General features: G+C 41.4%; 1 protein-coding gene across 1 annotated transcript; it reads left to right on the forward strand.

Moving 5' to 3' along the window:
- Window positions 1-6,388: 6,388 nt before the first annotated feature.
- On the forward strand, window positions 6,389-27,107 carry LOC111863608 (E3 ubiquitin-protein ligase TRIM71). Its single transcript, XM_023850079.2, has 2 exons — window positions 6,389-6,559; window positions 18,119-27,107. The coding sequence occupies exon 2, from the start codon at window positions 18,172-18,174 to the stop codon at window positions 20,389-20,391; it is 2,220 nt and encodes a 739-aa protein (XP_023705847.1). The 5' UTR covers window positions 6,389-6,559; window positions 18,119-18,171; the 3' UTR covers window positions 20,392-27,107.
- Window positions 27,108-27,840: the final 733 nt, after the last annotated feature.

Raw genomic sequence — 27,840 nt, forward strand, 5'->3', positions numbered from 1 at the left:
TCTTGTACCTTCAGGATCGCGGCAACATCTTTCTATAAAAATTTCGCACCAGACTTCATGGTGTCACATTTCAGAAAACAGTAATACTACCGAGCAACTTTGTAGAGGGTTCTCGAAGTTTTCCTCAGTTCCTCTAGGCAATTGCTGGTATAGTACTTCCATTAGGGGACTATAGTTTCCTTACCTATCCATCATTCTTTTCGACGCTACTTGGTCTGGATACTGGCGCGTCGAAAGTTCCCCATCCCAAGATTTCTGTCTTCTGCGATATAACCCAGTGTAGTCCGTTGAAAGTCAACAGAGGTTTCGGGGGAACATTTCGCCTACATCTTCAGGGCGAAGTGTAAACCAAACAAGAGGCCAGCGTGAAATCACGTGTCGCCCTCAGGTTCTTGTCCAACTTGCAAAGTTTTTGAATGTATCCAAAGAAATTAAGATTAGTTTCAATTTGTGGACTACTGACCCCCACTCATTTCAGAAGCTCGCGCCTTCTCTCTTGGCGTCTGAAAGCGTCAAGACTGGCTTTGCAAAGGTGTGGGACTTCATCTTGCACTGGCCAGAATTTCTATTAAATACTTGTTCTATTGCTATACCAGTGCGTCAAAACCCTCAGCGTAGAAGTGTTTCGACTGTTGTCTCAGCAACTACCGCACCTCCGTTCCAATTTCTACGTCATCAGAGATATTTCAGAAGAATTTGTAATCTGAAGAAAGGAGCACTGCATTCCTTCGAAATTTTAACCCTGTAGCATGTAGACCCGTTGTTAAGTAAAGACTCCATATAATATGTCCGCTGCTAGGCATCGGATTACTGACAAGCAACAGTTAAACTACAACAATGAGAAGCTGTGCTTTCTAAGCGGGCCATAAATTGTGGGATATTCACCAGCCAGTAAGGACGTTAACAGAGGACATTGTTCAGACCTGTTACCAGGAAACGACTACTGAAAGCAGACTAAGAAATCTCTAATGATTTATAAAGTGTGGAGATTATGGTTGGTGTTATAATTACTTCTAGTTACGATTTGCAAGTGGTCAGTAAATCCATTCACTAATCAAAACCCCGTCTATAGTCACTCACAAGGGACCATATGTACCAAACTACATGGCGTCACGTTGCAACTCATGGACTGTTTTCAACGTAAGTTTACTGTAGAAACAGATTCTTCCCCTTTGGTTTCTGAACAATACCGTTATCTGTAACGGGAAATTAAAAATAGCACCGAGTTTGGCAGTAACCTCTTCTGTGTACCTTTTACAGTTCAACTCGGATTTACAGTTTGAATCTTCCTCTTCGACTAGTTACGACCTTGAATACTCCTTGGCATATGTCTGTTATCCTAGTAGCTACAGCGGTGGGCTACGGGCTGAGCGGCCGTGGTTCGATCCCCGGCAGGGGCAAGATTTTTCTCTTCTGCACGGCGTCAAGACTATTTTTGTGGCCCATTCAGCCTCCTATCCAATAGGTGTCGGGGGTAAAGCGACAAGGGTGTGAAGCTGACCACCCATCTCCACCTAATGCCGAGGTCTGAAGAGGTGGAGGTATACCTCCACTCCCCCAGATGTCCTAATGGCGTAGTGCTTAACTAATAAAGCGTAGGGACAACTTCTTTATGACGATATACATCGATTGTGTTTTTGGACATTATCCATCGACCTGTTTTAATTTAAAACGTTTCGGAGGCTGGATTCTGTCTCCGAAACACAATAGATGTACAACTACTTTTTAAAGCGACATTTGCAAGAAATAATCAATAATTATTTTCGTTGATGTTTCAGAATGAACCACCTACGTGGTTGTCTTTCTTTCTTCGGACAAGCTGCCAGTCTGTTATTCACTTCTTAACGTGTCGACACAAAAACCATTTTTGCATTTCGACGTTTGTTCTGTTGTTCGGTTGGAAGCTTTCTAACCGTCTGTACATTTTGCATTGTGTATTTGTAATTACTGGAGCCTTTGTACAGGTCAGGGGTGCAGGTCCATTAGTCTGGAATAGCGGTACTCGAGGCAAATCCATGCTCAGGTAGAAGGAGAAGAAGACATTTACAGGAAATTAACAAGAAATTATTGTTATCTGACTGTCTACGGCGCCATGAAAATTCCATTTCCTCACATTAATCATGTCCTGTCTGGAAACGTGTGGAGGTCTGAGTTGTAACTACACGGAGCCAAGCCCTTCTTGAGAAGCCGCCAGTTGCGCAGCTACTCCAACACCTTCCCAGGATTTTATGGTACCCGAAGGTTCATTTTTGTGTTCACAAGAGCCCTCCACTGGTCCCTATCCTCAGCCAGATCAATCCAGTCCATACCATCCTGTCCTATTTCTCAAAGATCCATTTTAATATTATCAATCCACCTACGTCTTGATCTTCCTAGTGATTTCTTTTCTTCTGGCTTTCCCATCTATATCCTATATGCATTCCTCTTCTTCCCCATTTGTGCTACATGCCCTGCCCACCTCATCCTCCTTGACTTGTGCGTTCTAATTATACTTGGCAGGAGTACAAGTTATGAAGCTCCTCGTTATGCAGTTTTCTTGTACCTCAGTTGAAAGGCTTTCTGTAAAGTACACTGACGTTTCGGAGGAACGTGTCGTTTCCATATTCACTGACGAAAAACAAGCGAAGAAGAATGCAGCCTCTGCTTGCAGCTTGCTAATTCTGGGTTCTTTGATTTATGCTTCCATAATGAGGAAGGACCTCATATGTCCTTTTGAAAAGGACTACACGGCGTTAGAACTGAGATGTAGTAAGAACCTCATATGCATATCCTTGTCTCGTCAGGTTCATGGGTTTTCTGCGCTGGGCTTAATGCGTCGCTTTCGGGCCCTAAAAATTTCGGCTGGTTCGGCATCCCACCCCTCTGTTCACCCAAACATGGCTTCACATCCAACATATTGCCTAATGCGAAATCTACACAAGGGCTCTATAATCCTCTCTCAAAAGTCATTATCCGTGAAGATGGCAACTGAAATTTTTGCCGAAACGTTGGAAGAACCTCAACAGCCTACGCGGTCTAGCCCCAAGACGATAAGCCCTTCACAAAGAAACTGCGGTTTGCTAGTCGCTGTAAGTTTCATTGTTCTGATAGCATCAAATATGAAATCTTCATTATATGTGACGCCGTGTAGTCTGGCATGACGTTACTAGCATTTCGTACGAAACTGCTGATCCAGTCTTCAATGTGAAACATGGAGGCGGCAGATTTCTCCAAAATTTTGTTAACGTTCTGCCAGACTACACGGCGTCACATATCAGAAGACCTTAATCTTCATTGGCAAAACTGTTGCGCATTTGCTCAAAGCAAGAACTGTGGAGCCAGAGAAACAGTCGCAGCTAACGTACGGGCCTGAAATAACATTCGTTTCTAGGCAACGGCCACGAAACTAATTACTGAACGACGTCCGTTGCTAGGCGACTTATTCTTAATGAGCAAATATAGACAGCCGCTGCTAGGGAACGGCTCAGTAAACACGGTTCCGCTGCAAGGAAAACTTTGACTGTCTATAAGCTGGACAGCCGAGGTGTAGGAGTTGGAATCCCTGTAGAAGCAAGATTTTTCTACCCTCCACCTCGTCCAGACCGACGTTGGGGCTCACCCAGTCTCCTATCCAAGGGATACCGGGGGCTCGGGAGGTAATGCGGCCGGGGAGCGAAGCTGACAATTTACCTCCGACTAGTGCCGAGTTCAAGAATAGGTGGATCTATACATCCGCTCCCCTATACTTCTTCATGGCGTAGTGCTTAATACAGCTGCACCTTAGAAGGTATCTGGCAGTCGAGACCGTCGAGGCTTTGAACAGTAGATTATATCTTATTTCGAGTAGCTCGTGCTACGCCGACAATCCAACCATTTGAAGAGACCCAAGCTTGACCGTCGCCTAGTTCAAGGCTCTTTGTGTAGGTTCAGAAATAGTCTTCCTTATATAGGGAAGATACAAGTGGGGAGGTTATGAGGCCCAAGTCGAGGGGGTTAAGAAGTGAAATACAATCGAAACGTCGGCATCCTAACCGAGCTGAGTGGTTAGCTCAGCGATAAAATACAATATATTTGCCAAACATCCTCATAAAACTCAAAGCTTTTCCCCCAAATCCCTCAGGGAAACAGGATCTCAAGTTCAACAAGGCAGGATTTCAAGTTCTCACACCGGTAGTTACGAAGATATAACGCCGCGTGATCCGTTGAACGTCAACAGACGTTTCGGTGGAATATATCGCTTCCATCTTCAGGGTCGAAGATTAATCCGTGAAAGAAACCAGCTTGAAACCAGGCGGGAAGCAGAGAATTTCTGGCTTCTTACTCAGTTTATCCTTCCTGCTTGAAAGAGGAGGTGACACCTTCATCCGAAACATCGGGCTCTCTCAGAATTACTCTTCGAATGATGAAGTTTCTCAGTGGGTATTTGTCTCCATTATCCATACGCTTCTACTCCCTTCGGTTCAAAAATTTCCCCCGCGCCCTGTTCTAGAAACCTCCATCTAATTTGTCCTTCAGTGTGAGAGATCGAATATCACAGGCATACAAAACAACAGTTAAAATTATAAAGAGTAGGGGTCGGGGTAACGGCGAGCTACGAGCTAGGTGGTTGGGTTTCAACTTCCGGGAGAGGCAATATTTTTCTGTTCTTCACGTCGTCCTCACCGGCTGTGGGGCCGACGAAGCCTCCTATCCAATGGGTACCGGGAGCTCTTTCCCCGGAAGTAAACCGGCCAGGCCGTGGAGCTCTATTTAGTGCCGAGGTCAATAATGGATTTATACCTCCACTTCCCATACGTCATCATGACATAATGCTTAATTACTTAAGCACAGGGACAAATTTACTCCCCGATCACACTGACAGTGCGGTCTAATACATGAACTACCTTCGTCCGCTTGAACACTGTGATCGTGGGTTCGAATCCCACGCGAGGCATAGATGTCTGAGAGTTTATTCTGTTTGTGTAGGTAGAGGCCCTGCGACTGGTTGATCCCCGTCCAAGAAGTCCTACTGACTGTATATATGATTATGAAACTGAAAAAACTGGCCAAGCCCAAAAAAGGGCTGCAGAGCCCTTGGTGAATGAATGTACTTTCTTTCTTGTTCTTTATGGGTTTTGACACCGCGTTATACTGTACAAGCTCACTTCTACACGGGGACGCGAGGCCCACAAATTTAATTCTAAATTTATAATTTTGTAAAAGTCCCTTATAATTAGAATGATCAAGTCAAGGAAGATGAGGTAGCAGGGCATGTAGCACGAATGGGGGAGAAAATGAATGCATATAGGATATTGGTGGGAAAGCCAGAAGGAAAGAGACCACTGGGAAGACCAAGGCGTAGGTGGGTGGACAATATTAAAACGGAGAGGTAGGATGGGATGATATGGATTGGATTGATTTGGCTCAGGATAGGGACCAGTGGAGGGCTCTTGTGAGCACGGTAATGAACCTTCGGGTTTCATAAAATGCTGGGAAATTCTTGAGTAGCTGCAGATTTGGCGGGTTCCTCAAGAAGGGCTCAGCTCCATAAGTAAGTAAGTAAGACACCCCTTGTCGAGGGTGACATCTATGAGTCAGGACTTGCGTCAAGTTGAGTGCCACGGTTGAAGACTATTTTCTATCAACAATTTTACTTTTGCCAAAGCGTTTAATGTTGAAGTTGATTTTCACTCCTATGTCTCTCTCCGTGTGGGTGTTGGCTGTTCTATTGTGGCCTATGTTAACGAAGCTTTTGGTACACAGAGTATATTATAATTGAGTGTGTTTTTTGTATTTCGTGGGGTGGAATGAGACTGGGTTCACTTCGTACCTTGGTCACTAATTGACGTACTGTACTCTCCCCCGATGCTAGGTCAGTATGGAGCATTCGATGGAATGAGAATTGGCAGGGAAAACCGAAGCAGTCGAAGAAAACCTAGCCCAGTGCCACTTTGTCCACCAAAAATCCCACATGACCTGACCTGGGATTGAACCTGGGCCGCCGCGGTGGGAAGCAGGCGACTAACCGCCTGAGCTAGTCACGGCCCACCCTTGACTGTCAGGACAAGAGATGAATCCTGATCTGAATCACGAGAGAGTGGACCTAGATTCGAACCCAGCACTTCCCAAATACCGGCACGCCAACCTGCTCTTTAGGGCAGTTCGCGACTTTACTTCGGTATAAGCTTCTCGAAGTGAGAGGGAAATATGGAAGGGACTAATAACTTCGAAACGTCGGCAGGCCTGCCCGCATTGGAACTGTACAAAACTGAAATATAGTATCAGCAATAAACTATCAGGAAAGTCCGAGATCAGCGGAAACGTTTCAAGTTGGCAATGCTGGGGGTGTGGAGGGGGTAATGGTTGTATTTGGGGTGGGTTAGGGATGTTGTCGAGAGGGGATGCAGAGGTTTTTATGTTCTACCGTGGCACGGCCTGGAGACAGTTGCCAGATGAATAGCGGTGTGTAATGTTGCAGGCAAATAGCCCTCGGAAAAGCGAACATAGTTCCAAATATTGAGGTGTGTTGTGTGGTGTACACGACCCGTGACAGCCGCCAGTACTCGAACTCCTGGACTACCCGTGCTTCGACTTAAAGCAGGTGGGTTCAGTTCTCTTCAATAAAACAGATCCACATCTGTCAGATTCAAATTCTGGTCTATACAAATAAAAAAATATTGTGATTTTGAAAAAGGAACACTAGTAACACCAGTAAATATATTTGTTATTTTAATACAATTTTTATTTTTTCTCTTTATATTTGGCCATATCTAAAATATGTATTAATTTTTCAACATGTTTTCCAATTATATTTAAAATCAGATGCTTGAGTTTTTTTTTTCAATTTTCGATTGTATTAAAATGACATTTTTTTTTAAACAAGAAAATTAGCATATTGAAATGACAATATTAATATATTGCTAATTTTATTTCAATAGAATATCGTAAATGAGCTGAAATATAAAGCAAGGAATATTGTATTTCAAATTATTTTTTAATATACTGATACTTCAATAAATTTGCCAGATATAATTTTAATTATCAGAAATTCTATAATATATTTAAAGTAATTTTAACAATTTATATATAATTTCCATATCTATAATGTTTTTATACGAAGCGTAAAGTAAGACGGTCTATATTTCAGGTCATGTACGAACCGACTATCATGTTGGATATTATCAGAAAGTAGATATGTTTTGAAAACTATATAATTTTACAAGTTGTGAATATTTCCATAGCGTAGCACTATTCATTCTTCATATATGAACGTCTTGAAGGCTCGATAAAATGAAACAAATGTAGGGATATCCCACAAAGGAGCAGATATTGAACCTTGACAGTACTCGGACTTCAGTCCTGGGTTACTGCAAGCTGTGGCCAAGCCATGCTCATGACTGTAAGCGTTACGGTGGTTCTTACTTTCATGTAACCACTTTGAAAATGTGGGAGTCAGGATAGGGTAGTCCGTATGGCCCGCTACGGGGCTGGAAGGCCCGGATTCGATTCTCGTTATGAGCAAGAGATATTTCTGTTATCCACAGCGACAAAATATCTCCTGTCAAATAGGCTGGGGCTTTCCCTGGGGGTAAAACGGCCTGAGCCTGAAGCTGACCATATCTCCGAATAATGCGGAGGTAGAGGACGGTGAAGTTATACCTCAACCCCCCCCCATACATCATGGCATGGTGCTTAATTAGGCACAGGGACAAATTTTCCCTTAGCCGTGACACTCACTTTCCCTTGGCATTATGAAAGTTCTCACTCGAACATGTGTAGAGCGGTATCGAACGTAATGCGCCAATAGAATGCGAGTTTATGGACGCTGTTAGGTAATAATGCAGTAATATGATTCTATGGAAATTAAAAGCTTTGAGGAAAGGTACCATTCAATCCAGAATTTTCGTCTTCTCGTCTGCAGTCTAAACACGTAAAAATTAGAATATACAAAACGATAATTTTGCCTATGGTACTGTGTGGGTGTGAAACTTGGTCTCTCACATGAAGGGAGGAACATAGGCTGAGAGCGCTTAGGAGAATATTTGGACCGAAGAGGGATGAAGTGAACAAGAGGCAAGAAAAACTTACATAATGAGGAGCTTCATAGCTTTTGCTCTTCGGTAAGTATAATTACAATGACCGAGTTAAGGGGGGTGAAATGGGCAGGGCATGTAGCACGAAAGGAGGAGAATATGGAAGTATATAGGATTTTGGTGGGAAAGCCAGAAGTAAAGAGACCACTCAGAAGACCAAGTTGTCGGTGGGTGGACAATATTAAAATGGATCTTAGTGAAATATGACAGGGTGGTATGGGCTGGATTGTTGTGGCTCAGGATAGGGACAGCGGAGGGCTCTTGTGAACACGGTGGTTCCAAAAAGTTTTGTGAAAGCTGCGTAACTGGCAGCTTCTCAAGGGTTTGATCCCATGTTCATTGGCCCATTTGTCTCGCGTGTTGGTCCGATTTGTACGAAAACAGAAAATAACCCAATGTGGGCACGCCACGCCAATAATGTTCATATAGTCAAATGGGACAGTTTGTAACTGATCTTCTTTACGACTTTATTACACGCTCCTTCAGTAAGAGTTTAATTTTGCTTTCAGTACAGGGTTTTAATTGCCGAATAATTGCTTGAATTTCATTTGATTTGCTGAATTTGATCATGAAATTATAGAATATAGGTACTGTGAATTTGAAGCGAATAGTAATTAGCAACTGACCTGCGACCCGGGATGGCTCAGTCGGTATAGCGACTGGCTACGGGCTGGACGACCGAGGGGTCGGAGTTCAAGTTCCAGTAGGAACAAAACTTTTCTCTAATCGTCCAGACCGGCACTGGGCTCCACCAACTTATAAAATGGATACCGGGGGCTCTTTCCCGTGGGCAAAGCGGCCGGACCGTGAAGCTGACCACTCACCTCCAACTAGTACCGAGGTCAAGAAAATATGCCTATACATCCACTCCCCAATACGTCTTCATGTTGTAGTGATAATATGTCTGGACGTTTTGGAGAAGAGAAATTTCTTGACCCAACCGGTACTCGAACTCCGACCCCTCAGTCGTCCAGCCCGTGGTCAGTCGCTATACCGACCACGCTACCCCGGCTCCTTTAATTTGTATAATGTTTCTAAAACTTTGGAATAACTCTTTGCGTTTTTAATATGGACTGAGCGAACGCCGTGTGCATTGGGCATGGTACTTTGTGCTTTAAAGCAATAATTCGCAGCCTCGCTTCTTGCGAGACATCCATATTGTAAAGATCCACATTCCAACAATAGCGAAGCTAGGTTTTCTTACACAGTAATACTCTCTAGGACGTGCCACCGCGTAGTCTGGTATAAGTTCACGTTACGCGTTATGCATCCATTTTCAGGCAATCAACCAGCGAAAAACAAGCACGTTATTGAATGCTTAGCTTATAGTTTGGCCCCTGAGGTGAGGCACCCCGTTCCTCCGAAACGTCCGTAAACTCCTACCCAGCCACACGCCATCACAGGACGGCACTCTTTCCGTAATATATCTTCATACAAATTATGTTGTTCTGAGGATAGAGGCGCCGTTTTTTGCGAAACCATCTGCAACCATCCATCACTACACTGACAACCTAATGTACCATAATCTGTATTCTTATATTTTCCACAAGTAAAAATATATCTGTTCTGATCCAATGAAGTCGGTATAGCTACAAGCTTTCGTGTAGATGGCCGGGGTTTCGATTCCCAGCAGAGGGAAGACATTTTTCACATTTCCACAGCAGCTTAGCCCATTCAACATCCTCCAGAATGCTTCTTGACGGGGGGGCAAAGCGGCCAGATTGTGAAGCTGGCAACTGATATCTCATTTAGTGAAGAGGTCAATAATAGCAGAACTGTACCTCCACTCCCCCATACGTCACGGCGGTTGCTTAAATAAGCACAGGGCAACTGTACCTTTTACCTGTAAGATCTGAAGGTTCGTGAGACCTGTGAGGTTGAACAGGTTGTCCCGTTGGTCAGGCGGGCGCCAGTGTTGTCCTCTTCTCGATGCCAATTTCAGTTTCAACAACAACGCCTTAAGGCGCCCCTCCCCCTGTCCTTCGGAGCCAAGCGAACAATACCAGGCGAAACATCTTGCGAGACAGGCAAATATCTATATATGTAGATTAATAAATGGAATTAGTTTCAAAACGCAGTTCCTAATTTTCATGAATTATCAGCAATCACTTAATATTCTCCTGCATACATTGCATAAGACGTAAACTTATTCCCCATGAAGATGCAAAGCAAGCCGTCATGAAGGCATTCTAATCTTACCCTCCTCAAAATCAGCCCTCTGGATATGTTTCAAGACTCCATGGAGCGGAGCCCTTCTTCAGAAGCCGCCGGTCGCTCAGCTACTCAAGAATTTCCCAATATTTCATGGAACCCGAAGGTTCATTACCGAGTTCACAAGAGCCCTCCAGTGATTCCATATCCTGAGCCAAATCAATCCAATCCATATCATCCCATCGTACCTCATCATTTTAATATTATCCACCCACCTACGCCTTGGTCTTCCCAGTGGTCTCTTTCCTTCTAGCTTTCCCACCAATATCCTATACACATTCCTCGTCTTCCCCATTCTTGCTACATGCCCTGCCCACCTCATCCTCCTTGACTTGATCATTCTAATTATACATGGAGAAGAGTACAAGTTATGAAGCTCCTCATTATGCAGTTTTCTCCATTATTCACTTCATCTCTCTTCGGTCCAAATATTCTCTTCAGCACCCTGTTCTAAAACATTCGCAGTCTGTATTCATAAATGTTAGAGACCAAGTTTCAGAACCATACAGAACCACAGGCAATACTATAGTTTTTTTATTCCAAGTTTTCTGTTTTTAGACTGCAGACTACACGACAAAAAGTTCTGGACAGAATTGAAAACTTTACTCGAATTCAATCTCCTTAATTTCTTTCTGAATCAAATTTTGATTTGTAGCTGTTATTGCCAGATATTTGAACTGCTGCATTTGTACCTTGCAGAATCCTCTGTTCTGAGAACAGCGTAGAGTTTACCGCTTTCAACTTAATGTCACAGCATTTATTCGGACACTGATAGTCGTCAAGTGACTCCGATAAATCCTTCTTTGATGTAACTATTTTCTTCATTTGATGGGTACCACCGTACCGGATCACTTGCTGTGTAGATCTTTAGGGTAATGCGGTATCCTAGCCTAGAAGTGGCAGTTGCTCTTAAATTCTTGTACCTGCCTGCCTAGCTACACGATGTCACGTGAGCATCGTTATTTATTAATAGTCCATTTATGCTACTATCTATCAAGAGATGAGTCGAGATTCTGTACTCCCCCCCCCCCAAAAAAAAATGTTTCATATCCCGTTGTTGTTTTTGAGTACTCAGAATGTTTTATGAAGAGGGCGTACCGATCAGGAAACCAACAGTTATCTATTCTGCAGCTAAGTACATGTGTACTTCTGCAAGCTTTCAAGTACTTGTCCGGTTTGAGGTTCTCACAGCGGTGTTCTTGAAGAATACTATCTTCTGGGATATAAAGTTGTTGAAAGTCAACTGACGTTTCGGAGGAACATATCGCCTACATTTTCAGAGCAGAAAATAAGTTGTGCATGAAACCAGAGAGAATGCAGGCGGTAAGCAGTGACTTTCATCGGACTATACGGTGCCATACCCCAGAAGTTAAGTCTTTATTTCAACCTAAGTGAAATTCTTGACATAATGAGTCATGCGTCATTTGTTCTTATCACTTACTGGCAATTCCAATCTATTTGAAAGAAAATATTTACAAATGTAGCTCGTTCACAAGTCCAACCGAAGTTTATCTAAATATGTACCTTGTACTTGAAACAAGGCGTGATGGACATGTTTGGAATCCAGTGGGCTTTACATTGGCCTGTACTTAACGGCACTGGAGAGTTGGCTACATTTAGAATTCCAGGAATTCCTGTCATTGTCACAGCGACTAACATTTTCGGACAAGTGGCAATAGTGTCAGCCCGAACAACATTCCCGAGGAGACCATTGCATTTTACAATTGACCTAATCCTTCCAGCCGCACTAAGGCTCTGGGGTCGACGCAGCCTCTAGAAATGAATACCGGGAATCTTCTTGGGGGGTAAAGGGCGCCAGGCGCGTAAGGCTGGCAACCTCGCCGCTATCTGTGTTCCGATTTTTTAGAAAATGTTGGAGCCTCGACGTCTCAAAGCAATGGGACTCCGCGGCTTGTTACAAGGATGACTTATCTTTAGTAATTTAGGGACTTTTATTCCGCAAGGTTACTTATACGGGTTTTGACGTACCATAGGTCATAGAGTAAATTGGCTGTATCAGTAGCGGCTTATTATCGTAATGTAACGGTGAACGGTGGCCGAGTGACAAGAAGGCACTGGGCATGCTGGAGGAAACTGTTTCTACTGGCATGCATCAAGTCTGAGCGCAGAAAAGAGCGCTACGCTATGTTCGCTACGTACGCTGTGTACACTGCGACGCAGCTAACATAGGGAACATAGCGTACGTAGCGTACGGAAGTCTGTGTGGCCAGTCACATTGGCAATAAAGAGATATTTTTCTGTTCGTATAGCGAACATAGCGTACGTAGCGCTCTGTGTGGCCGAACCTCAACTACTTTAATTTTAGTAGATTCATTTCAGATATTTTGCGACTAACCCTTCTAATCAATGAGACTATATTCCAGACAATATTTACATGACATTTTATGTTTCCCTCGTAGCGAAAAACTTTAAAATGTTAATTTTATGTAGCCAAAGATTTTTTCAATATCGTGACTAGCCCGCAAGACAAGAGAAACATGGTTCGATTCCCGGTAGAAGTAAAGCTGTATAAAACGCCAAAATGGGCTGTGAGCCCGCCCAGCTCCCTCTAGTTGGTAAATGCGCTATAGAAAGAAGCTGACTACATTCGAGAGAAATTCCCCCTGTGCTTAATTAAGCACTACGCCATCAGGACACGGAAGTGGAGGTATAACCGCACCTTGAGATGGTCTCAGTGCCGGAGGTTAAGAAAGAATGGAGCTATACCTACATTCCTCCATACGTATTCAGGAGGTGGTGCTTAAATCAACATAACTTTTCCTTACCTCCTTAATTTACGTAATGTAATATTAGGTTAATCGGATCATGGAAAGTAGTAAACAGTTGGTTAAACATGTGGCATGCATGAAAGGTAAACTTTTAATGCTGATAAGTATAACGCGGTTCATTCCAAGTTTGAGGCGGACATGAGTACGATATTAAAATGAATCATGATGCACACGTAACCTGAGCCTTGTCTAGGATTGTTTTTGGCATCAGTCGTGCCGAATATTTGAGTTGTGTGGCCGGAATTGCCAGGATGTGACGTCTCCGACTAAAATTTACAAAGAAAACTTGAAACACTGCGCCACAACTCGTTTCATGATGGCCAGAAAAAAAAATCCGGCCCAAAACTTAAAAACTTGTTAAGCACTTTAACACTATTTTCTATGGCTCGCCTTGCAGCATCACTACAGAACATTTTTTTTAGAAATATTCTTAGTTGTTGGCGTTAATATTCGTTTTATATCCTTAACGTATTTTTTTCCTTTTCTATACCCCCACGTCGGGGGGGGGGGAAGCAGTTGTCTACTTATTTCACTTTTACACTTTCCTCCCTTATCCCTTTTCTCTTTATCATTTTAGCATAACATTTCCACTTTCCTTTTCTCTTTTCTTCGTTGTCCCCCCACTTTTCTCCGTTTTTTTCCTTGTTCCCTGTCCCCTTTTTCTGTTTATATGCCGCTTTAAATGCCCGTGCTGCAACAATTATCTGCAATGATATATTTGTGTAATTTCCTCCAAGTTTGAACCCGGATCTCTCGCCATTTCGCTTTAATTTGGACCAAATTTATGGAGCTGAAGGGTTGACTTGTCACTGCCGCTGCAAGGAACTCTTCTAGAAATAGCTTCTGTGGTGTTGGAGAGGGAGTGGTCGGCCGTGACCTACGTCAAGTTAGTTGCTTGGGAGGAAGGGCAGGTCTTTGGGACGTCACAGGCGGCCATGATGGAGCAATCGATAAACTTTCCTTTCTCAACAACGCAGCGAGAGGAAAGGAAAAGTACTGGCGCTAACACTGAGAGCAGGGAACTCGTTGCCTTGTTTTCTGTAAGAGGGGTGTTCTGGCAATCAGGAAGGTACGCTAACAAATGTATGCTACAGTTCCCAATAATGCCTTTTCAAATTCGCTTTTTCGATTGTATATATGTATCTGGTACTCCTAAACATTTATTGCAGAATTATTCTTCACTGGCTCTACAGTGGACTGATATTTCAGTTTCATGACCTTTTTACAGATGGTAGGACTCCTTGGAGGAGTGATCAGCTAGTCACAAGGCCTCTACCTAAACACATGACAAATACATAACACATACCAAACATTCATGCTTTGTGGGATTCGAGCCCACGAACCCGGCTTCCGAGCGAGCGAAGACACTGCATGCCTTAGACCGCTCGGCTACCGTGATCGGCTTATTGCAGAATACTGGAAGGAATTACGTGATGAAATTCATGATTTACGTTGCGTGATATTAGGTAAATCAGGACAATGTGATCAAGAAGCAGTCTTCTGGGATTTGGCACCGTGTATATGTGGTGTTANGACATGCTTAAATCATAGGACAAATAAACGCCAACAAAACATTTATAGGAAAACATGTAGAGGGAACATCAGCTTGGAAGCCCCAGACTCAGATATGAAGATTATACTGAAATGGATTTCAAAGCAGAAATTGTTTGGGTGTGGCCTGGATTAGTATGGTATAGAATAGTGTCTAGTGGCGGTCTCTTGCGAACACATAATGAACTTCCGAGTTCCGTAAAACGCTGGGAGGTCTTTGACTAGATTAGTGACTAATGGCGTCTCATGAGGACTGCAGGGACATTACGTTTTCCTCGGCATGAAACGGCACACTTTCTATCTTCAGGTCCCCAGTTATCTGAAGATAGGCGTGCAGTTGATATCAAAGTTTAAGCATATGTTCAGCAAAAAGACGACCTGAAGACGGCAGATATGCGCCGAAACGTGGCACTCACTTCATAAATACTGGCGAAAAATACCCATTACACCCAACATGATGCAACGTCGTTCCATCTGTCGAAGAGTTGGCCGCAGATCTGCTTTATCATTGCTATAATAGCTCCGTATATATATCGACGAGATGGACGACCGAGGTTCGATTCCCGACGGGAGCAAGAGATTCATATCCAGTATTCACCCAGCCTCCGAACCAATGGGTACCGGTGGTAAAGTGGCCGGGTCGTGAAGTTAACGATGTCTCTAGTGCAGGTCAGTGATAGTGGAGCTACACTTCCACTTCCTCCATACGTCTTAACCAGCACGGCGATTAAATAATTAAGCACGGAGACAATTTTGCCTTTTATTGACATTAGCAGTTTCATGCCATGTTGAACAAAAGTTTACAGTTAGGATGTATAGGAGGAGTTGTGGCACTGACAGCGGCATTCGCGCTGGGCGACTGGTGAACATCTGGTCGGATGTTTATGAATTGAGATATCGCGAAGTTTGTCGACCCATCCCAATTTTGGTTAAAATCGGACTATAATTACGGGACACTTCAGAAAGAGCTACGTGTGTTTTCGGAGATCGCCTGTCGCGTTAATACAGAGCTGAGTGCTTGCTCAGATGCGCAAAATGTATGGGACACGAAGGTGCATTGGCAAAGAGTCCGTCACTGGTCCCTATCCTGAGCCAGATGAAGCCAGCCCATCCTGTCTAATTAGGATCCACTTTCATAACCTTCAAATTACGTCTAGATCTTTTATTATTTTTGTGCGAAAAGGGTATGGGTTGCACAGCTAACAGTACTGGGTTCGATTACCGAGACAGCTTTACCATTACGGATAGGAACGGTGGAGGGGATTGCGAAGATATGTTTAATATTAATGTAAATGTTACTTTCAGAAGACTAAAACCGCGATAGATTAGTCGGTAGAGTGCTGGGCTCGATTCCCAGCGAGGGCAAACTTTCTCTTCTCCAGCGCCCGACCAGTTTCCTTTCCAATGTGCACTGGGGTAAAGCGGCCGAGGCGTGAAGATGACCTCACCTCCATCTATCGCCGAGGTCAAGAATGATGGAGCTATACCACCACTCCCCCTTATACCGTGGCGTACTGCTTCATTAAGCACTTTACGCATTATACTTAAATTCAGAACACGAAGATGAGTGAGAGCCCGAAGTCGTGTGGCAGAAGTTTATGCAGACGTTTTGCAGGAACAAGCTGTCTCCCTCCTTATTCGACTTTAGGACAAGTAAATTGCTCGGTAGTCCGTTTATTCTTGGACCTTCGTAGATGGAAGATGTCTTTCTGCAAAATGTCCGCACACTACAGACTCACATCGCCTTCATATCACATTCTGTACATCCCTGGACGCTGAACAGGTTGGTTCTTGCTGCGTCCTAGAGGCCTTGCCAGCTAGCTTTCCCATGCACAAAAGCACCTCCTTTCAACAATATAACTGGCCCCGGGCTGTAGGGTTGTTATTTTGGAACTGAAGCAAGCGCTTGGGACAACGAAAACACCCTCACGTGTCATTGACCCAGTACGCACCTACCCCACTAGAAAGCAGTTTGGGGAGGGTCCCGTATCGAGGGAGTGGCCCTGTTTATGTTTCGGGGGGGGGTTGTTCTCAAGGTCACAGTGTTCAGTGGATGCTGGTGGCCTCTGCTGGGAGAGACAGCAACTTACACGGGGAAACTGACGTACTTTTTCTTCCGTAGAATTTTTGCCGCTCTGGTTTAAAAAAAAAATTAATTTAAGACAAGGACATACCATGGCCTGCTGTCCGGAATATCATGGAAATCAAATTCGTTTTGTTTGTAAAAACAGTTCATTAACAGCTGGACAATTTTAGCCAGAGGCTGGAGTCCATATCTGCAGCGTTTTGAATTAGATATTTCAGTGTAGAGATGAATGATCTATGAAGATTGGCTTATGAATTCAGCCACTTGCAGAAATATTTGTAGAATGGTTTAGTTAAAATATACTCCCAGTTATGTGGCATGTATATTGCATGCTGTTACATTAGTCTACCAGTTGCACAAGAACAACTTTAAACAAGAAAACAACAAAATCAGAACATGTTTCCATTTTATTTTTTGAAACAAAGTGTTCCTGGAAGATATATTAGATTCACTGGTGAGAGATTTAGTATATATTGTATCATTAAATTCATTTAGCCTCTCCTGTAATAACAAGAGAAACAATCATATTGACAAATACTCTTATGCCTTAAAGCATGTTTGGTCTTGGGTTTTCCCTTCATCTCTTCAACTTCCCCTCCTATTGATCTTTTTTTTTCAACAAGGGCATAAATAACTTACTTACTCATGGAGCTGAGCCCTTCTGGAGGAGCCGCCAATTCTGCAGCTACTAAAGAACTTCCCAGCATTTTATGGAACCTGAAGGTTCATTACTGTGTTCACAAGAGCCCTCCACTGGTCCCTATCCTGAGCCAAATCTATGCAATCCATACCATCCCATCCTATCTCTCTCAGATCCATTCTAATATTGTCCACCCACCTATGCATTGGTCTTCCCTGTGGTCTCTTTCCTTCTGGCTTTCCCACCAATATCCTATAACCATTTCTCGTCTCCATTCCTGCTACGTGACCTGCCCACCTCATCCTCCTTGACTTGGAGAAGAGGACAAGTTATGAAGCTCCTCATTATTCAGTTTTCTCCAACCTCGTGTCACTTCCTCTCATGGTAATGGTGGTGATAGTACAAAAACACCTTGAAGAAGGATAACAGGCAGTGCTGCTAACAGCAGCCGGGTTGGCTGCTGCATGGTGGGTGAACACTAACAGTGTCTTTGAGGTAACTGCATGAAAATTGTAAATTGTCTTGAACTTTGCTGGTTGCACGAGAATTCTGGATGCTTGGATGTCAGATAACCTGTTTACTGCAGCTGCACAATTATTTGTCAGCAATGTCTGCATCTTCTGAATTTATGAAAAAAAAAATTGTTATTGCCAATAGATATTTCATCCCTGCTTGGAACTAAAACCCAGCTGTACACTGTTTCACAGGCGTAAGGTGACGATGAGTACTCGTCATGAAAACACTTCCAATTGTATTACTCTTATTTCTTATGCAGTATTTTTTTTTTCAGAACTGCAGTACTTTGAGGGCTCCGAGTGAAGATAACAGCAGGCAACTCAAGACATGGCATCATGTAATGGTGCTCATCCATCTATCTCATCCATGAATAACTCTTCCTTCAATTTGGGCATACCTGCAGAACAAGATGAGAGATTTCGCTTACGTCCAGTCGACTCTATCTCTGTGAGACAAGACAGAGCAGGCCGAAGTGGCTTGGACAGCATTAATGAACTCTTGCACGCCATGAATCATAGCACCGAGGATGGTGCTCGTGGTCCAGTGCTAGTACCACCTGGTTGTGACAAATGTCCTGCATCGAGCATCTCTCAATGTTGGCAGTGTGGTCTCAATCTCTGTATCACCTGCACTTCTGACCACACCAGGTTGTTCCTTACTGAAAGTCACTCCATAGTGAGGTTCAGAGACACTCCAGGTCATTGTCCGCAGGCCTATATATCGCCTGATTTAACTCTCGGCAGAGTCTCCAATGGGCACAGCTCATCAAAAGTATGTGTAAAACACAGACGACAACCAGCACAGTACCAGTGCAACACTTGTCAGGTTCCTATCTGTAGACAATGCTCACTGTTTGAGCATGCTGCGCACTCTGTGGTGTTACGGTCAGAATGGGTACGGGATAAGAGGCAGTCATTACTGGATAACATGAGTGCACGAATGGAGGCTGTGCAGAGGTCACTGGATAGTATTGATAATGTACAAAGATGTCTGTTGATAAAGAAACAAGAAACGGCCAATGCTGTGGAATGTGAGATACAAAAGGTTATGAAAATGCTGGAAGAAAGAAGAGAGGAACTAATGTCTCAGGCGAATGATGTCTATACACTGAAGATCAGTTCCCTGGAGGATCAAAAGGATAAGATACTAAGCCTAAAACAGTCATTAATAAGAATGTATGACTTCCTGTTTCAATTTGATAATTCGGATCATATTTTTGATGTCATCAGTGCAATGTATAACGTGGCTGATGAGCTGAAGAACATGAAGGACGTTCCACTCGTGCCATGCGAGGATGAGATACTCAAGTTTGCTCGTCCGGACCCAGAATTCTATCGTTCTGTAGCGCAACTGGGGTCTGTGCGCAGTTCGGTAGATCTCAAGAGGACGGTAGCTGTCGGAAGATGCAAGGTTCGTGCTCGATATAGTCGTTTCAACAACCTGTGTGTAAGATTGTATGATCATCTGGGGAATCCTTGCCAAATATCCCCTGCGCGTGAGACCCTCTCGGTACAGCTGCTCTATTCAAATGACATGCGGGGTGGACCAGTCACTGTAGAGTGGTCACCTGGTATGTATATTATACGCTACAAGCCAATTAGTAAAAGTATCCACTACCTTCACATAAAGCTACGTGGACAGCATATTACAGACAGTCCTTTCATTATAAAAATCACAACTCCCAGGGAGTACCGCAACATTCACGAACCGTTGGTGGTGTTTGGAAGTGAAGGTGGAGCAAATGGACAACTGTGCCGGCCATGGGGTGTGTGCTGTGACCTTGATGGCAACATAATTGTTGCAGATCGCAGCAACAATAGGATCCAGATTTTTCAACCTGATGGCACATTCTTTCATCAGTTTGGTAAACAAGGATCAGAACCCGGCCAATTTGACCGTCCTGCTGGTGTTGCCTCTGATTTGAAACGCCGTATTGTGGTGGCAGACAAGGATAATCATCGAATCCAGGTCTTCAGGTTGAATGGCGAGTTTCTCTTTACCTTTGGTGAGAGGGGAAATAATGATGGACAATTTAACTACCCATGGGATGTAGATGTGAATACTGAGGGGCGTATAATTGTGTCAGACACGCGCAATCATCGTGTCCAACTCTTCTCTGCAACTGGGCAATTTCTCTGCAAATTTGGTTATGAGGATCTGGCTGGAGTGTTGAAACACTTTGACTCCCCCCGTGGTGTTTGCTTCAGTCATGTTGGAATGGTTCTTGTCACAGACTTCAATAACCACTGCCTTATAACACTGAGTCCACAGCTTACTGAACCACGCTACCTTGGGAAGGAAGGCTCTGGTCCAAAAGATTTCGCTCGTCCACAGGGGGTATGTGTGGATGATGATGGGCGTATAATTGTTGCAGATTCAAGAAACAACCGCATTCAGATATTTGAGCCTAATGGGTTGTGCATACACCAGTTTGGTACTATTGGCAATGCTCCTGGTCAATTTGACCGTCCAAGTGGCATCTGCCTGAGTCCTGATGGAAAGATTGTTGTTGTAGACTTCACAAACAATCGCGTCCAGGTGTTCTGAAGAAGCTGTCCTATGAATATAAAGGACCTGTTATCAAAAGCTTCAAATGGTGAGATCTCAGGTATATGGAATATATTCCCTACTTTCATATTGATTTTTTAATAGATTTGATTGACTGCACCACATTTTTAAAGATGTGCATTCAGATTTTTAGCAGAATTAAATCTGAGCATGTTTTTAATTGAGTTACAATGTTATATATATTTACATTATATGTGTACCTAACAGGAAAAAATGTATAAATAATTGCTATGGATGCTGCTGAGGTGTGTATGGAAAGGTTTAACATCTCTAAGTTGACTTGATGAGTCTGCAGTTTTTCAAGTGAATCTCTATACCAAAGGAATGAGCAGCATCCATTTGTTGTCATAAACTCAGGGATATTTAGCACAATTTACACAACTCATATCTGCCTTATTGGCTATCAAAGCAGAGTATAAAGGCATTTCTAAAATGTTTGAGAGATTTTAGATACCTGGGTTTGACAAACTTTGGAAGGAACTTTTCTTACAAGGGTGATCAGATTGGTTTTTGATACTGATTTTAAACAGTTGATTCTAATATATACCTGTTACCAGTATTCAAAGTTATGGAACATCCACACTGTTGAAGACAGTGTGGTGGATACCTCAGAATTTTAAGTAATGTAAGTAACAGCTGGAAAGCAACTGCTGATTTTATGATTACTGTCTTCTGGAATGTGACACTATGGTTTGGTAGAAACCCAGTGATTTTATTTACCTACTGCTTCCATCTTCAGGGTAAAAGAATTCTACCCTGAATATACAGGAAATGGAAAAACGCGAGTCTTAAATTGCACTTGTTAATTTTACATCCATGAATTTTGTATTTTTTTTTCTCTCCATGCATCAGAAAAGCTGATTGCTTGTATAAGTGGAGTCAAATTTCCCAGCAGAAAAGGCCATGAACAGCAATATATTAGATTTCAGTTTCAAACTGGTGCTGTCAAAATACAGTGGAAAACCACTTTAATATTTCTTAATTTAAAGCTGTTCTTTTAATATTTCAATTCCAGTGACCCCCAAGTCATTAATCTCAGTTTTGAATGTTCCACTCATTTAAAATGTTCTCATTTCCTGCTTCTCTGGCATAGAAGGGGTAGGTGTTTCAATAGTTTTTGATTACTGAAGTTGAAGTTAACAAGCATTCGTCCATTACAGCCACATTGAAATTCAATTTTCTTGATGTTTTGATAATACATGTATTTACAGATCACCTATGATGTGAACATAAAAGTGCTGGTCTCCTGAACCACATCTAGTTATCATAAGAAAAAAAATCACTTATCACCTTATAAATGTTTTGAAAATCATGCCTAGAGCAGTATGTAAAGAACTGCATTTGTGGACAAAGTTTCATATAATTCTCTTCAGTTGAAGAAGGAAAGTTTTCTTAAGAAGAAAATAATAATAGGCAATAGATTTATATATATTATACATATACATATATATATATATCCACTTTTATGTCTCGTACAGCTTTTCAAGCCTCTAATACATCGCCATGTCCTTCTGATTTGATATACACAGGTTTGAGTCTTTTTGCCTCCATGTTCATGGTAAAAAAAAGTGAACTAAGCATGGAAAATAGTGGCTGGGATATAGAAAACTGCTCTGATTGAATCAATGGAAACTTGTAACTTTAACAATATGAATAATATTTGATCCCTTAAAGCTAATTTTCCTAGGGCAAAGTAATTGGAAGAAATAATGGCTGTGAGTGAAATATATGAGTCTTTTCTCTGCCTCAGGAAAAGTGGCAAAGGAGGAGACCCCCTTGAAATAGCCTTTTCAGGGGGGGCAGAATAAATTGAAGAAAAAGCACTGATAGAAACTAATGCTCACAAGGGAGTGAATGAGGAAGGGGAACTGTAATGTATAAAATAATTATTAATAGTACATTCAAGAAGACAGTAATCACTGGAGTGTTCCTATTGTGCAGAAATTTGCTGTACAAAAGTATTTGTATTGTTATGTAGAATATTTTACAGGTATTGCTGGAAGCAATTTGGTTTTAAATGTTATAAAATTCCTTTGAATGTCTTACCATGTTTACTGAACCTGAAATATTTTGCCAAAGTGTTCACAAAAGACTTTTGAGTACAAACAAAATATCTTATGAATGTCGAGGCATTTTCTTGGTGTTCAAGCTGCTGTACATGATTTGATAGTAGATGCAGGGGAAAAAAGTGCCATTCTTTAAGCTCAAAGACATTAAATTATTTCAGTGTCATCTTCTGCCCAGTAATGTTTTTAATACATTCATTTCCTGGCAGGGTAAGAGGTGTTTTCAGCACAAAGACTATCCCTTTGCCACTTACCTTCCTATTTAATCAGCAAGGGAGGTTTAACAGACAGGGTACAGCAGCTAGGGCTTGTAGGTAACTCACCTTTTGACCCTTACACATCTAGTGGAAGGTTTAAGACTGAATTGAACAACCCACTCCATATGTCTTCATGGAGTGCACCTTTACCTTTAACTTTACACACTTCCTGCAAATTCTTTTGCAAGAAATGTTTCTCATCAGTATGTCACAGTGTCAGAAAAATTATTCTAATTGGCATGCATTACGTCAGACTGTCAAATCCTCTTAAAAGTTTAAACCAAGTTTTATCCACAGTTCATTAACAATTTTAAAATTTTAGACTGCTTATTCTGCCCTGGAGAGAAGCATGTGTCCCAGGGCACTGATGGTTGTGTTCTGGCGTTTGTACAGGTGCGTAATCTCAGTAATGTATCTAATTTGTATGCATATCTCTTGGAGTGTCCCAGTACTTGAAGCTCACTATACTGAATTAGATCCTCCTGTCCTGACGTAGAAGGTCGTCTCTGGAGGCTACAGAGTCGTTTGAAAAATAGAGTAAATGTGTTAAAGATGCAGCATTTTCAAGGCTGTTGCATGAAACTGGAAGCACACAACCCAAATGATTGGAAGGATCCTTGATAACTTTTTATCACTTATCTGTCCTAGAAGTGAGTTTTATGCATAAGCCATAAAACGTCAATTCTATTGTCTCCATGGTTATAAAGGTGTTTAATGTTGATACCCTACATAACTTGAGTTTGAATTTACACTGCATTATGGTGTTCTCATTTTCATATAGAGTAAAACCTGCTTCTGACAGTCCAAATATACTTGATTTTTAGATTTCTCAGCAGGGGCTGTTCTGTGATACAAGCCCCATGCATTTATGTCCTAGGTCTCAGTCTATCAAGTAAAATTTATCAGTTCACACAAAACTTTCTTAATTTGTCATTCATATAAAATAGACATGTTCAGCATTTGTCATAACAGCAAAATTGAATTCAAATTTGCTGTCAGGCCTTGAACAGCCCAAAATTGCTAGCATTCTTTTCATATCATCCTTATGTAAATTTCATTCACATACTAAAATTTGAAGCAGTGAGTACTGTACCCATGCAAAAGAAAATAGCTACCTAATATCTGACCCAATTTACAATTTGGGGAACAACTTCTAGCTTCTACTTTAAATGAGACTGCCTTTCTTCAAATAGGGAAACAGGACTTGTTTCCATCCTCAGGCAAGATGGTAGTGGGGTGGCCACACAGTTGGGTCTGGCCCCAACTGGTGCTCCATAATTACTAAGGATAAAAACATCCGGTTTCCTAAACGTGTTCTTTCAAAAAGTATTCTATGGACAAAATCCAGGAAGTTACTTCATTTCACAAAATTCACTCTGCATAGTGTGAATACACAATGCATCTTTAAATTAAGGTTAATGGATCCAGAGCTGATTCTACAGCATCTTCCTGTTAAGGCATGCATTTTCAGTTTTCTTTCCTTTTCTTTATTCAGTAGGCCATTAACATGATTATCTGCAAACAATGGATTTTATATCTGCAATGGCTAATAAATCTGCACATATCTTACATGACTCAAATCTCATTTGATTGGATAAATTGTAGGAAGTGCAATTGCAAACACTGCTATGTGAGAAGAAAGCAATAATCTACTTTTGCTGAATTTGTTGCAACCAATAGTTTCTGACAATTTGCTGTAACTTGGCAATTAGTTTTCCTTATATTTTAGGGATGAGGGACACATCCCAAGTTTTTAAGATATATTTTTGTTTAGTTCAGATTTGGTTCTAAAAATATTTTACTGCATTGTTATTTGAAGTGGACTTCTTGCAAGAGTTGTATCATGTTTAATCCTAAGGAGACTGTGATATATGTATATCTAATGGAAGCATTACAGGGGCTGGTACATTTTGTGCACATATCAAAATTCTTAAACATAAAATGTTTCATCATTATTTGCTTGTTTTCATAAAAAATAGAATAAAGTATAATCTTTTGTGTTTACTTGAAGTATATGTTTGTATATTTAATTCAGTTAAATATTTCATTTGCAGCAGGATGAAATATCATTGTTTATGTTCCTAGAAGTAATTTAGTTATTTAATAATAAAGATTTTCGATGTCTACAGCAGTTGCAGTTGCCTTTGGTAATGGTTAATACTTTTGGCAGTTGATTGGGCCCATTTAGTATGTACTGCAGAGAATTGCTTGAACCCATGTGGGTTGCTTGGCCTAGTTTTGATATTCTCTTGTGAGTCCCTTGAACCAAATTTGGGAGATATTGCAGGGAGTTACTTGCACCCATTTGGGAAATACTGCATGGGGATCCTTGAACCTCTCTGGAAGATACTGTAGGAGATAGTGCAGTGAGATTCTTGAACCCATTTCAAAGATATTGCAGGGAGTTGCTCCAGTATTTGGTGCACCCCTCGTTTCTTATCACCTACAACAGAATTGAAGGTTTGCCTTTGGGCACAGACTCTTCCTATTCCTACATAACCTACCTGCACCCTAGCATCTTGAAAATAGAATACAGCTGGTTCTATGCAGAAGTAAGGTGTGTTGCAACCCAGGAACACCTAAAATTTCACTGCCATGAATGCATCATATATAGTATTAATAGTCTAGAAATCTAGTTGTAACTGTAAAGTTTTGAGGTTGTCACAGGCATTTATATTTACTGCTTAAGGACCTCAAATCCTACATAGTATTTCTCTATGGGGAGACTATTCATCCATTCACTGAATATACTTTGATTTATATAGTTTCTTTTTGTCCCTTTAATTTATTTATTATATGTTTGGTTTTTGGTTTTATTTCCACTTTTATTTGTGATGGGATTTTTATTTTATAAAATTGCCTTGTGTTTTTTGCCTTTTACCACTCACCTTTTCTAAAAGCTTAACCATTTTTTATTGTAGTTAAGGGAGTCCTATTAGGTTCACTTGGCCTCCATTGGATTTCCCTTCCTGCCTGTCTACTGCAGCCCTTTTCACAGCCAAGGCAATACATTCAATATACCCACACCTATCAGTTTGACTTGAGCCCCAGACAATGCTCTCTCCCCCTTGTATCACTGTCTATTCCTTTCCACATTGCCTACTCTTGTACCCAGAACATGAATGCAGCCGCTTTCCCAAATGTTAAATACCAGACTACAAGTTGTCACAGAGGACAGCCCATTACAATCATGATGTATTTCTAGTCTTCATTCACTGAAAGTCATGTTGGTAAATATAAACAATTGTTTTTTAATCTGGGCCCTGGTAGCAAATGGTCAGCTAACCCTCCCATAGGCATTGAAATGATGGATTCAATGCAGTATGTACTAAGTGCCTAAAGTAATGGAAGCAAACGCAGGCCAAAGATAGGCTGAGTTTTACATTTTAAAAAGGAACAAAGCACTGCTTCTGCCTGCATTATCTGCTGTTACAAAGATATTAAGATCTTTTGTCTTGGTTATTACAGAACTATAGGAACTTAGCTTAGGTGCATTGTTTTTCCATTTTTCATAGTGATGTGAATTCTTGATGTATTTGTCAATGATCAGTGGTGATTTTTGAGAAGTTAATTATTACTTTGTTTACTTGCATAAATGCATATATTAAATCTCAAGAAACCACAGTATGTTGCCCCTAAATCGTATATTTTCACTAAATTCCAGTTCACAATAGTTCTGGTCACTGGCCCAGTTACTAACAAAATCACTACTGGTTATATTGCATTTAATATGACTGGAATAAGTTGTGACAATTATTGTACACAAGTGTATTTCCTCTGAACTTGTTGATATTCATCCCTATTTTATAAGGACACTTATGTGGTTTTGTCCCTTAAGTGATTTTTTCATTCATAATATATCCTACTGATAATGGAAGTTGCATGTTTTAAAAATTCCATAGCTATCTTAAAACCTCAAATATTACATAATACTGGAAACACAGTTATATTATTCCTAACAATGAAGTGAGGGATGAATTTGTAATTAATATGATTTGAAGAAATGACATTTTTTATTTAAAAAATTAAAAATTCATATTTTCATATTCACGACTACATTCAAATGAAATTCCTATGTGGAATTTGTTACTGCATGACTAGAATATTTCAATGTGAAGACCCCCACTCTTGTCAAGAACATTGTAATCTTTCCCAATCTTGACTGGGACAGCATTTATTATAATTTTTAAATCAGGAGCACACCAAGGGTCTTGGATGATATAAAGCTCCACCCCTGGTGTGATACTGGAGTGCAGGGTCTTCCCCAGGAAACTTATTCTGTTTCAACATACGTATAAATCATTATTTTTAAAGTGAAATATAGAGACCTAAAATTTTGTGACAATGTTACAGTAATATACACATTATGTTTCTGGGCACTGTCCATCATCTTGTATTTGTCTGGAACACTGTCCTGTTTTCATTTAAAATACAACATTTCAGAGATTGGATTCTGCTTCCATCCATATCATCACCCACATTCAGAATTATCACTTTGTTGTAAGCAGCCTCTTCAGGTGATAAATGCAAGTTATTTAACAACTCAGTATGTCCAATACTAATCTATTTAAACCGCATAAATCACATTTATCTAAGAATCATTTACTTTTTTAGTATTTTGTTGCCTGCATGAAGAAATACAAGAGATGCAGTGCTACACACAAAGCTGTGAGAAACAAATCTTCAACCCTATTCCATAAAGTTTTCATCAACCGGTGCTCATGACAGCCATGGTGTGCTGAGGAACACTGGTGTGCCACAAGAACACCAGAAGTGTCCACATTATTAGTGTCTTATTACTATGCCTTCTACTGCCAAATTCAACATTAATATACCTTTGGCCATCGTCTTGTGTCTGTCTAAAACACCGTCCTGTATTTATTTAAAATACAACATTTCAGAGACTGATTCTGCCTCCTTCTTCAGGTAAAACCTCAGAGCCAGTACCTATCTATAGACGCCTGTACCAACATCAGATAGGGTTACATGCCATGCACAGCACAAACCATCTGCAACAACCAAGACAAGATATTAATATTTTAATATTTTGTTTTAACTCTTGCAGATGGTTTGTGCTGTGCTTGGCTTGTATAATCTATCTTGTG

The sequence above is a fragment of the Cryptotermes secundus genome, unplaced genomic scaffold, assembly GCF_002891405.2.
Source record: "Cryptotermes secundus unplaced genomic scaffold, Csec_1.0 scaffold57, whole genome shotgun sequence".
NCBI lineage: Eukaryota > Metazoa > Arthropoda > Insecta > Blattodea > Kalotermitidae > Cryptotermes > Cryptotermes secundus.